Source organism: Sapajus apella, unplaced genomic scaffold (genome assembly GCF_009761245.1).
Source record: "Sapajus apella isolate SASKATOON/1434 unplaced genomic scaffold, GSC_monkey_1.0 scaffold23, whole genome shotgun sequence".
Taxonomy (NCBI): Eukaryota; Metazoa; Chordata; class Mammalia; order Primates; family Cebidae; genus Sapajus; species Sapajus apella.
In genome coordinates this window covers 6,428,653-6,441,914 of record NW_022436963.1, presented here as the reverse complement: position 1 = coordinate 6,441,914, position 13,262 = coordinate 6,428,653, and the positions used below count along the sequence as shown (strand labels likewise).

The following is a 13,262-nucleotide window of genomic DNA, read 5'->3' as shown; positions in this document are numbered from 1 at the left end:
GATTATGCAAATACGACATTAAAAATTTTACATGCACATTTCCATTCAAAAGCGTAAAGCCACTGAGCTTTTAAACCTAATGATGAAAACATATCTTAGGAATGTTTTGTGTCTGGAAACATTCTTGCTAAGGTTAGGGGAGTTGGGTTTAGAAAGACATAGTGCGTCTCACTAAAAAGCTGTTTTTCAAAAATTCAACTCTTTAGTTGCCTCTCAGTAATTTGCCAGCTCTGAATCATTTCTTGCTCCCTCAGTGTAGGAGAACCGTGTTAATTATTTGGTTTTTAAATAATCCTCTTGTGAGATCTTACATCTGTAAATTAGAAAGTGCATATATTTTAAAACCAAAATGGCTTTTAAATGTTGTGTTTCAAACCAAATTTTAGGTTAATTTTTGGTATTTACAAAACAGTAACATTGTAAGGGTTATATTTAAATGCGTATGACAGGCTATCTAGAGGTACACTATATCTGGTTTTTTTTTTTCTGTGTTTTTAGGTATTGCTGACCACATTTACATTGTCTATGCATTGTAAATTGTATTTTTAATTTGGGAGTAAATTAATGATAACTGTTAATTTCTGGCCATATGAAAACCAGTTTTTAGTGGTACAGTAGCTGTGCTGATTGATCTGTGACATCAGCAAGGAATCAGCTCCAGGGAAAATGATGCTGAAACACGGTGGGATGATTAGCGGAGTGGGAACATCTGTGATCCAAATGGGACTTGGGCACAAGCTCACAATTCTATTACAAACTCAAAGGAAAAGTTCTGTTGAACAAAACCAAGTTCTTTTATATACAAATGAGAGAATTAACAGAACTTCTCCCTTTTTCTATCCATCAAAAGGAGGCTGCTGCATCAACCCATCAAAGACTTTAGACCTGTTTTCCATTCATATAAACACTGGATTTGAATTGAATTGAAACAGCAGTGTTTTTTATTCTATTTTTGTTTTTTTGAGAGGGAGTCTCACTTTGTTGCCCAGGCTGGAGTGTAGTGGCATGATCTCGGTTCACTGCAACCTCCGCCTCTTGGGTTCAAGCAGTTATCCTGCCTCAGCCTCCTAAGTAGCTGAGATTATAGGTGCACACCACCATGCCTGGCTAAGTTTTGTACTTTTAGTAGAGACGGGGTTTCAGCATGTCGGCCAGGCTGGTCTCGAGCTCCTGACCCAAGTGATCCGGTCACCTTTGGCCTCCCAAAGTGCTGGGATTACAGGCGTGAGCCACCGTGCCTGATCTGAAGTGTTTTTTTTGTTTTTTGTTTTTTTAATGAGTAAAGTCAAGATGTTCATGATTTTGCAAAAAGATAAACTTGATTACTCCAGAGAGGAAGATAACACTCACATAGGGAGAAAGACAGAAATGTGCAGTTGTTTTTCTGGGTGACAGCATAGTACTTACATCCAGGAGGCCATGGGCACCATCGCTGCTTTCCTTGTTGGCTCTACACATGGCTTGGTAGTCATAAAGGGTAATTCTACAGGAAAAAAAAATGGAAGGGAGCTTCACTAAATGAGGAAACATGGGGGCCACATGATGCTATGTACTACAAGGTGAGCAGTCACTATCACCAAGTGCAACAGTGACAAACACCATGGAGACCTAACATGGATGATGAACAAGGAGCCCAGCAAAGACCAGGGCTGGAGGCACATCTTATCACTTGGAATTTGAAGAACAAAGAGAATGAAGGTATTGGGAAGGGTAGAGGGGTATGAGGATCCATGTAACTTGATGAAACAGTCATTTGGTCTGAAGAAGGATGGTCTGCATTGAGCAAGATATTCCAAAGGGAACGTGCTATTCCGAACTGGATTCCAAGCTTCGGATGGAATTTATTTGGGCCATGTCTCCAGGGTGGAGGAGAACTAAGAAGAGCCACTTTGGGATGATAAAAAATGGCAGAATTCTGTGTTTCTCAAGCACCAGGAAACAGGTCTGGACCAAGATAAGCCCTATGCATTGACAATGTGTGGGAAACCAGCTGGCTCACTAATTGCCATCACTACTACTTATTGTCACCACCATAAGAGTGAATGTGTATTATTTTGAAAACAGCATAGCTTATGGAACCAAAACAAAGTACACATTTTTTTTCTACATTGGAGATAGAAGTATAGCTTTCATCCCAATTATGACCTTTATTCAGTTGCAAAAATGTTTTACTTTAACATTCTTCACTATATTTTAATTCCTCATCAACGATTTTACAAAGAAAAGGTGAATGGCAATTTCTGTATGTAGCATGTGTTGGGACCCAGAAACCCAACTCCATGTGTTGGAACCCATTACTCCAAAATATGGTGCTTTGCCATGACGCAGTCTGAAGGTCTCTCCGAGCTTCCTCCCTGACTCCCTCACATCCACAGTCTCTTAATGCTCTGTCTCTCCCTAACCACAGGATGAGCTTGTTCTCTGAAGTTCCCTTATCTACCTAAAAACCCAGACTGGCAAAGCGGAATACAATGGCCTTTCCTGACATTTCATTCACCAGTGAAGATTAAAACTCATATCACAGTGGAAGAGACTGAAAATTAAACACTGCACCTAGAGCCCAGACAAACATCTTCCCCCAACCCACTGTCAGCTCTCCATCCAGTTCCATTTCCAATGAAATTATTTGCTAACCATTGTCTGAGCAGCAGGCCCAATCGCTTCCCCCACAAAAATCATGTATTATCCCTCAAGTAGCCATATTTCCCATTCTCTCCTCCCTCTGTGAAGAAGGGTGTTTAAGCCTATTGGGTTACTGGGTAACTATTCTGCTATGATTGCCCCATGTTGTCCATATTAAAATAAATTTTGTATGCCTTTTTTTCCTATTAATCTACCCTTTGTCAGTTCATTTTCAGCAAACCTTCGGGGGCACAGGTTTGTCCCTGCACAGGTTCCGGTATTTAAATGGCATGAGCACCTTATCCCATACTTGAAAGTTATAGCTAAAGGAGTCTTGCATTCCCACCCTTGCCTTCGGCATCCCCTCCCACCATGCCTAGCAGCCCAAAGGACAGACACTTAAAGTCCTGCCTGAGTTACATAACAATGGCCAGATGATATTTTAAACACTTTAATACATGTTCTTCTACATGACTGGATGAAATTCTCCCCACAGGAATTCCTTTCTAGAATAGTACAACGCTTAATGTTGAGTGCACTTACTGCTGTGCTTGGAAAGACCTCTGAATGTGAAAGCTCCATGCAGCAGGATTGGTGTTGGCTGTGTTTCACACCCACCTCTAGCACCTAGTGCAGCACCCAGCATACAGAAGGCGTTCAGTTTTCAAAGGGTGAATGCATAGATGATTGCCTGATTGCATGAATGTTAAATAGATGATGACACAGCTGAGAACAAAGGGGTCAACTGCAAAATGTGAGGTGGGGGCCTCCTTTTCTGGACAGTAAGTTATGGACATTACTGATAAATGGATTAAACAAAGTCATCTGTGGACACCAAGCCGAAAACCAGCCACATTTGACTAAATGGAAGATGAAAACCAGCTCCTAACCAGCAGCACACTGGCAGTAAAGCCCAAGGGGATAGCCGTGGTCACGTAGCCAGTCCTCTAGGTCTGTTCTTCACCAGAATATTTCTTCACTGTCCTCTGGCATTTTTCCTTACAGAGACGCAAGCAAAAAGCTTTGAAGCTTTGTTTATACAAACATAAATGAAGATCATAAAGCAGCCAAGAATTAGGCTTGGGGATGCCTCCACACCAGCTTCTCACAGAAATGCTCTCACCATTGACACAGCCCCAGCATTAACCCAGGATATGTCACAGAATCAGCTGCAGACCACAATGGACAACTCTAATTGGTCCCTGACTGGCCTGCCATGCCACCATCTCCATCCTGACTCAGGAGATTTCTACAGGTACCCCTGCAAGGGCTTTCTAGCATTTGGCAAGAATTGGTATTGACTTATCCTTTTCCCACTGCCCAACGCTGTGTCTACAGGTAAAACACGTGCCAGAGCCAGGCGAGAGGCATGTTCACAGGAACATGTATGTGCTCGGGGTCTCACAGCCATGGATGCAGGACGGCCGTGGTTTCAAAGTTGGTCCTGCTGTATATTCAGGGTGCATTCTTGAACAGGTTGCTGATTCTCTTCAAAGGCTTTGTTTCCTGACTTATTAAACAACTACAGAAACATTCTGAGTCTAAACAGCTAGCTGTGTAGAAGTACACTAAAATATGCTCTAAGTGTGTTAGCCTTGTTAAGAACCTTACAACAGAGGACTGATTTTATTCTTTGTTAGACTTGGGCTCTTAAAGCTGCACTGTTCCCAAAGGCTCAAGGGAAGGCAGTGTGACATAGTGCAAATGCCACCTCTGAAGTCAGTGATACCTGAGCTCAAATCCTAACTCATCCACTTATAGTAATGTCCTTTTAACCCTGTTGGTGCCTCAGTTTCCTATCTGTGAAATGGTGAGAATAATGGCTACCTTATAGGATGGTCACAGGGTTAAAGACACTTATCTCTGTATTGCATTCAGCCCAGTGCCTGGTATATAGGAAGTATTCAACAAGAGACAGGCAATAGGTGCTATTATAACTGTTAGTATCTTTTCATTGCCACTACTACTAATGGACTGGTGTTTAATACAATGGGAATTGACACAAGCATTCCCAGCTGGCTGAAAGATGAACAAGCCTCCTGGTTTTCTTAGCTCATTGGCCCAGACAATGCAGAGTAAAATCCATGCTTTCTACTGCAATACAAGGACACCCTCAGAAGCTGTGCTGGTGTTTCCAAGAGATGATGCAGGAACTTCTGTCCCTGGGCTTCTCAGCCGAGGGCGATGATAACCACAGCTGATGTCTACTGAACTCTGTTTAGCAACCATAAGCCAGGTACTCCTCTAAACACATCCCTATAAGATAGATTACAATCATCTCCATTTTACAGGGGGAAAACCAAGTCTTAGCCAGCCTAAATAAATATGCCCAAGTTCACATAGATCATTGGTGAAAGAGCCAGATTTAGTAGGGGGCCAAGCTGAATCCACCTCCTTTTGCCTTCTGCTCAGAAGCAGGCTCTGACAGATTCTAAGAAATGCTTAGACTTCAGACCTGTTCCCCAGCTTAGGGTCTGATTGGCACGTCACAGGAAATGCTGTCAAAGATAGGGTCTCATAACCAATGTCCAGAATCAACTTTCAACACAAGCTGAAGGGTTGACGAGGAGTCACCAAGCCAGAGTGGACCAGTTGGCTGTACTTGTGAATGCCTCTTTTCATAATAACTACTCTGACAGACAGATGGCAGGAAGCTCAGGGTTCTCCTTGGATCCTTTTCAAAGGCTCTAGTTTACATGTTGGGGCTAAAGTAAATTGCTGTGGGGCAGCCCCCAGGCCAACGTTCCTGTCTTTTATTTATTTATTTTTTAACTATTACTTTAAGTTCTAGGATACATGTGCAGAACATGCAGGCTTGTTACATAAGAATACATGTGCCATGCTGATTTGATATACCTATCATCTCGTCATCTAGGTTTAAAGCCCGGTGTACATTAGGTATTTGTCCTAATGCTGTCCCTCCCCTTGTCCCCATTCCTTTATTTCAGAAGAAGGCTTTCCTGATACTATTGCCATTGAGGAGGCTACAAAATAAATCTTCCCTGTCTTCTCTACACTTGGACTGCTTGAACTAGATGCTGCAGAAAGAGACTTCCAGATTATTACCCTTTTTGAAGTGATTTTGTTACTGTTTTAAATAACTACGTTTTGTGGCTACCTGTATCCTGTTAGGCTGATTATAGTTAAAGAACATGATAATTGCCTGCCCTCATTTGACTCTAAAATCAGCTCTGAGAATCATGCCCAGCCCAAGACTGGTGCTGTGTGCTGCAGTACGCAGCAGTGGGGGTGTATTGTTATTACAGATAACATGCCTTAATCCCCATGACATCACCGCTAGGCCACTCCAACCGACTTATCATTACTATCACTCTGTGCCCACACAGATGGGTGGAACTTTGAAACTTTAAACTTTGACACAAGGCAGATAGGGCCTCTGAAGCAGCAGCTCAGAACAACACAAACAAACCCTGGTAGCCCTGCACCCATGCTGGGTAGAGCCTTGGACGACAAACTCATGACATTAGGACATGTTTAAAGCCATTTTGCTGATACTGTTCTTTTCCAACTAGACAAAAATCCTGACCAAGAAAAATATTTGCTCTAAGAATTAGCAGGCTGCATTTTAACAGCATAAGCTCAGCCAATTTAGGCTGGTTAGCAACTGTAGGGCTCAACACTTATTAAACACCTACTATGTACCATGACACCAGGTAATTTTCCTGTAATGATTCACTGAAATTAGCTCACTTTGGCTAAACAACTGGCCTAACACAATCTTGAAACAGCTTAATTTTGCAAACACAGCCCTAAAAACAGGAAAAGGGAGGCATTTGACATAGAGACCCATCATGGGACATAATTAAGCAATTCCTAATAGAAAAGCCTGAGAAGCAAAATGACTCACTAAGGTAGCATGTGAAAATATGTATTATTTGTTGTACTGTAAAATGTGTCCTCTGGGGGCAGCTTTCAACTTACAATTGAAGAGGCATGGGACAGGAACAGAGAAATGCTTAACAAAGAGTCTGTAGCCATGGGAAGCCCTTATTCTTACATCTCAGAAAGCCAGGAAAGTAGAAAGCTTAACCTCTTGATAGGAGTGACAAGAGAACACCCAAAATGTGCTCTCCCTTGTCTTCTGCTTGTATTACTCACCATCTCATCCCACAGCAACTTCTTGCAGAAATGGCGCTGTTAAGATCAGTGCAGTGTCTCTAATACAGCAGAGTCACTGAATTTAGGAACCCCTGGTCCTACTGCCTTTGAGTGCTCCAACTGGAGATTAGTCAAACAAGTTGAACTAATGAGCACCCATCATTAGCCAAGAATAAACCTCACACGGGCTACCAGGACCTCTCAGGGTTCACTGCTAAACACTGAATGGGGAGCAGTGAGAAAGCATCACCCATTTGGTAAGATTAAGCAGAGGGTCTGTAGGCACCAAATCAACCCCTTTCTTCAACAGGTGCTGATAATATAAAGAGAAACAAAGGTGTAGCTACTGAGATATTAATCTCATCAGCCTGCCCAGCAGGGCAAAACCCCATCACTATTAAAAATACAAATTAGCTGAGCATGGTGGCATGCACCTGTAGTCCTAACTAATCAGCAAGCTAAGACACAAGAATTGCTTGAACCCAGGAGGCAGAGGTTGCAGTGAACTGAGACTGTGTCACTGCACTCCAGCCTGGGTGTGGGTGATAGAGCAAGACTCCATCTCAAAAAAAAAAAAAAAAAAAAAAAGAATTGATTTACTTCCTGTCAGCAGTGTTGACATCATCTCTGATGGTTATATTTTATAGGAGGGGAAACTAAGTCTCAGACAGATGAAGTCACAGGTCCAAGATTATTAGCACACTAGTAAGTGAAGGGGCTAGATTATCGGTCCAGGTCTCATAGTTGAGCACTGCACATTTAAACTGCTTCCCAAACATGAATTCCCAAGGGATATCTTGCTCCACAGGGATCCCATGGGGATGAGACTTTATCAGAAGAATCTGGAAAATGGGATGTAAATTCACTCCCAATTTCTAAGGCATCACAACGGCATTTGTTTAAAACAGTGATTCTCAACTTTGGCTGCCCTTTAGAATCATCTGGGGAACTTCAATTTTTTTTTTTTTTTTGAGATGGGGTGTTATTCTGTCACCAGTGCTTCAGTGCAGTGGCATGATCATAGCTCACTGCAGCCTCTAACTCCTCAGTTCAAGCAATCCTCCTGCCTCAGCCTCCTGGATACCTAGGACAACAGGTACATGCCACCACACCCAGCTAATTTTTTTATTTTGTAGATATGAGGTCTCACACTATGTTGCCCAAGCTGGTCTTGAACTCCTGAGCTCAAGCAATCCTCCCACCTTGGCCTCCCAAAGTACTGGGATTATAGGCATCAGTCACTGAGCGAGGCCAAAGTCGATTTTTATATATGATGATACCTTGACATCTCAGCTCCCATCCGCAATATTTCATTGGTCTGGGATGGGGATCTGGTTTAGTTATTTTTTAAGCTCCCCCGGGAATTATAACAGGCAAACAGGTTTGAAAGCCATGATTTTAGAATGTGATATACCTCCCTTGCATTTTCTTGTATTTGTTTCTTCCCCTCTCAACTGTTAGTAACTTGGAGGCAAGAACTGAACTTTAAAACCCAGACACATCCTCCCAGGGCCTAGTACCAATCTGGACATATTCAGGGGTCCTTTCAGGACTCACTAAATAGGAGGTGCCACCTGTAAACCTCAAGGATGAAAAGAGCTTCCCACTGTCTTGAAGAGCAACACTGATTTGATAAATAAGTGTGAGTGCACCAGAGCCGAGAAAAAAAGAGTCCTCTGAAAGAAGGTGGCCTGAGGAGACCAACAACCTTCCAGCATCAAGACAGTCCCTGTCCCCACTCAGAGCAGAAGCTGCTCTACCAACCGCATTTGCTTTGCTCCTGGGGCAAGGGATCAAATTCGTGGGTGCCCACTAAACGCGCTTAGCTGCCAGCTGCTTTGTCCATTCACATAGCCCCTTCCATGAAAATTAGCTTCACTTGTCAAACTAAAAGGGAAAATGGAATCACAATTAATTCCATATAGAAAATATTAAATTTCTTTTGCCTCCTTAGAAGGAAAAAGCTGAATTCTGCTTTGGGAATAAGTTAATGCAAAACCCATTGGAAGCAAGAGAGCTGATTCTGGGGGAGCGTCCTTGGGCTCTGACACATTTGTGAAGCCAGGTCTACATTTCACAGCAACGGCACCACAGTGATGCCTGCACTACACCTGGCACAGTGTGGGGCACGTCACTGAGGCTTAATAGACGTCAGTACCTCTGAGTGTCGGTATTGCTGCTGTCATGATCATTATTAGTAAAACCCAACAGGTGTTATTGAGTGTTCCTACTCTCATTGTCTGGGGTCAGGCAGGCACATGGAGAGGTGGTTAGAGGGTGGCGATGACCATGTGTGTTCAGGACTGCATTGGGCATGTGGGGGTGGGGGAGACACTAAGAGCTATGAATACAGCCCCACTGCTCAAGGATTTCCAGAGTGGTTATCAGAGGAAGCCAGAGGGCTCGTACGGTTTGAAGCAAACTGAGACATGCTGGATATGGTAGAGATTATCAATAGTTTTCCAATATCTCTTCTCCTCTTTTGGTGAGCAGAACTCTGACTTTTCAACATGCACATTTCCCGGGTTCCTTTGTAGTGAGGTGAGGCCGAGTGCATAAGCAGAAGTATAGTATGGGAGACTGCTTAACATATTAAAGAGCTTATTTAAAGCATTTCTTAAAAGAAATATTAATGAAGTAATTGGAAACTTGGCCTTTTGGAGCTTTTGGACCTCCCTGAACTCCTCTTTTGCAATCCTGAATTGCAGATGTGATGGCTGGGGCTCAGCAACTACATTGAACCATGAGGTAACCTTGAGCTTAAAAGCCATCTTGGAGAAAGGTGGAAGAAAAAGTTGTGGTCCTGGGTCTGTAACATGAAGGTCCCAAATTTGTATTTTCAGACTTCCTTACCATAAGAGAGGGAAAAAACCTCCTATGTTCATTAAGTCCCTGTTAATTTGGATTTTTCTGTTATTTGTAGCTGGACCAAGTCCTAAGTAATATACTGGACTCCAAGTTTGACTAAAAGACTTTTTTCGGCCAGGTGCAGTGGTTCACATATGTAATCTCAGCACTTTGGGAGGCTGAGGCAGGCAGATCACCAGAGGTCAGGAGTTCGAGACCAGCCTAAGCAACATGGCAAAACCCTGTTCTACTAAAAATACAAGAATCAGCTGGGTGTGGTGGTGGGCACCTGTAATCCCAGCTACTCAGGAGATGGAGGCAGAGGTTGAAGTGAGCCAACATCACACTACTGCACTCTAGCCTGAGTGACAAGAGCAAAACTCCACCTAAAAAAAACAAGAATGAAAGAACGACTTTGTTTGACTATCTCTTAAGGCAGAACAAAGATGAATGTAAAAAGAAAAAGCTTTGTAGAAAGTTTGCTAGTCTGCTCCAACTATGGAGAAAACATGAATGGTGATCAGGAGAACATGCTCTGAAATCTGACATGAGCTCAAAATCCATCTTCTCACTCATGCCTGTGGGAGAGCTTGACAAGTTGCTGGGAGCCTCCACTTCTAGTCTCTTATTTGTCGAACGCAAATAATAATAGTTACTTCAGGGATTGTGAGGGGGAGTAAACAAGGTAATGCATGTTAACCTCATGGAATAATGCCTTGCCCACAGTTGGCATTCAATCAATGAGACAGACTGCATGGTAATGAAGATGAGGGCAGTTGCTGTTATTGGGGATACTCAAGCAGCAGCTTTCAAATTTTAAAGAGTGGCCTGTTGGAAACTCCATGTCCTTGCATTCCAGAAAGTTTGGCCCAGAAACACATTTGTCCAAGCCAATCTGTCTACTTGTTCCCTTCAATGCCACCTCTGACAAAGCATACTTCTGTGGACATGGTCAGGTCAGCAGGAAGCCAAGAAGCCATTACAGTCATTACGCGGGTTGTTGAGTATCAGACATCAGCGGGGCCGTCGGCATTAAAGGCAAGCAGCCATCCAAACATAACAGAATTCTCCCTTAACACTCTACACTCCAAGGCCAGGGCACTCGCTGAAATGTAATGTGATTATCAAAGACAGGGAAAGCTCCCAGTCCCACTGTACAGAGACAGGAGTAGAAATTGCCTGGGTCTTGGATTCGACTTAGATGTGTCATCTTTTAGAAAGGTGATTTAAATAGCAGAAGCTGCCACCACAGGGAATTCCAAACAAGCCAGCCATGTTAATGAGTATTTGCGGGGTGCAGTGACAAGGACATTTTCCAGATCCCAAGGGGAAAATATGAATGGACGTGGAGGGGTAAAAGCTCAAGTGTGTTATACCAAGCACAGCAGAAAAACAAACAAGAAAAACCAAGCAAAACAACACACACACACACACACACACACACACACACACACACACACCCCCCCCCCCCCCAGCAGTCGCAACCAAAAAAAAAAAGAGATTGGGACAGATAACACAACGGCCATGAAAGAGAAGTACTATTGGCGGCTCAAAAGCAAACACAAAAACAAATTATTTGAAAGCAGTCCATTCCCAGCAAGCCAAGGGCCAGGTGTGCCCCCTTGGTCTTTCTGGTCTCGAGCAGAATCACACAGACAAGGAACAAGGGAAGAGCCTTTGACCTTTCCAGAAACCACAAGGAAAAGCAAAACACCCAGGGCAAACCCTCAGTTCTGTATATTTGATAACAGCTACATTTTCATCCTTCAGTGAAGATTTCTTTCTTTTCCTGTTTTTTGAATGCTATTCCTTTTTCCTTGGGCTCCATGTTGAATTCATTTCAACTTTCCCTTCAGTCTCCCTGGCTCAAGTATCCTAAAAGTCATATTTGTGCCACTTATCTAACAAAAGGCACGTCTGTCCAGGTTGGAGCCCAGCTCCATGGAACTCAGGTGACATGTATCACATTACTTACAGGGGGAATGAAGGAGAGGAATTGGAAGAGTGTGGAAGAGCCTTTGTTTTTCATGTCTTACTAGCAATCTACTAGGTATTTTGCTGGAGCGAGGTGCCCTACCTGAGTTTAACTCAGAGAGTTATTCTTGCTGTCTATATGCTTAGTGTTTTGCCACAGCATACTAGTTCGAGTGCCCCCCAGGGCCTCTGAGAGAGTAAAGTGCTGATATAGTTTGGATCTGTCCCCACCCAAATCTCCTGTTTAACTGTAATCCCCAGTGCTGGAGGTGGAGCCTGGTGGGAAGTGATTGGATCACGGGGGCAGATGTCCCCCTTTGGTGCTGCTCTTGTGATAATGAGTGAGTGCTCATGAGGTCTCATTGTTTAAAAGTGTGTAGCACATCCCCTCCTCCCTCTTCCTCCTGCTTCCCCTTCACTATCCACCAGGATTGTAAGTTTCCTGAGGCCTCCCCGGCCATGCTTCCTGTACAGTCTGTGGAGCCTTGAGTCAATTAAATCTCATTTCTTTGCAAATTGCCCAGTCTCAGGTATTTCTTTTTTCTTTCTTTTTCCTGTTGTTCAGGTATTTCTTTATAGCAGTGTGAGAACGGACTAATATAAGCACCATCAAGGCACTGAAGGTGGGGGCCCCTCCCTTCACACCCTAAGGGAAGGATGCAGGAACAAAAATGTAATCCAAGAAGTAGACCTCAGAAAGATGGGCTGGGGGCTCTTCCCTCTAGGAAGAGATGGATTCAGACATTGCTTAGAAGTCTAAAAAGAAGAGGAAGGACAGAGGAAACAGAGGGAGGTAGAAGTCCTGGATCAGAGAGGACCCTCTGCTTTGTGATACCATCCATTTGTGCCAGCTGATTGTGATCTGCAGGGATCTCCCCCTGGTCACAGTGGAATACATCCAGATAGGAGACTGAGCGCCCATGCTGGGGGCCGGGGGACAGGCTGTAGGCACATGTGTATCTTCAAGCTGGGGACACCTCAGTTATTCACATATTATTCCATTTATCTGTCACTTGTAGATATATGAATAATTATTTTAGTCCTATTTTGCTGCAATCAGACGACTCCTAGGAGCATAGCAGCTAGATTGGTACCATGTTTTAACCTGGTATCTTGATGCTGGCTGCACATGAGAATCACAGAGAAGCTTTTAAAGAACACAGGTGCCTGGGCTCCAACTCCAAACAAACTTCATGTAAGTTTCTTGGGCTGAAGCTTAAACTTAGGAGTATTTTTAAAGGTCCCCAGGAGACGCTAACACACAAGAGAGTTCAAGTCCATGAATCCACCCCAACACTGTGCTATAAAGGTAACTGCTACGCAGTAACTATCCTTTGGGGATTATTAGTGATAAAAAGACAAACAAAACAAAACAGGAGAAAATTAGAAAATAAGAAGAACTCAGACCTATGAAACTCAACTCAAAAGGTAATCTTATCTCCTGTTTGCAATTTAAAAAGCATTTTAATATATTTTAGTTAACTCTCCGAAAATCCACTGAGGTCCCTATTTTGGTGAAGAAATTGAGGCTCAGAAAGGCTGAAGACACTGTCCATGGCCACACAGTGGAGAATCTCATGCTCAACCTGATGCCTTCTTTTTTTTTTTTTTTTTTTTTTTTAGGAAGGGTTTTTTTTTTTTTTCCCGGGGGGGGGGGAAAGGCGGAAATTCGGGCCCCCCCAAACTACGTCTCCCTGGGG

The 13,262-nt window shown here is 43.3% G+C and overlaps 1 protein-coding gene across 9 annotated transcripts in view; it reads right to left on the bottom strand.

Moving 5' to 3' along the window:
- Positions 1–13,262, bottom strand: part of CACNA2D3 (calcium voltage-gated channel auxiliary subunit alpha2delta 3) — a 933,834-nt gene that overhangs the window by 63,035 nt on the left and 857,537 nt on the right. For all 9 annotated transcript variants that reach the window (XR_004272347.1, XR_004272353.1, XR_004272348.1 and 6 more), the window contains one exon: positions 1,408–1,483. Coding sequence is in view for 2 of the 9 variants with exons in the window: in XM_032289508.1 (XP_032145399.1) it covers positions 1,408–1,483 (76 nt within the window). In the remaining 7 variants the exon portion in view is untranslated. The remainder of the gene's footprint in view (positions 1–1,407; positions 1,484–13,262) is intronic.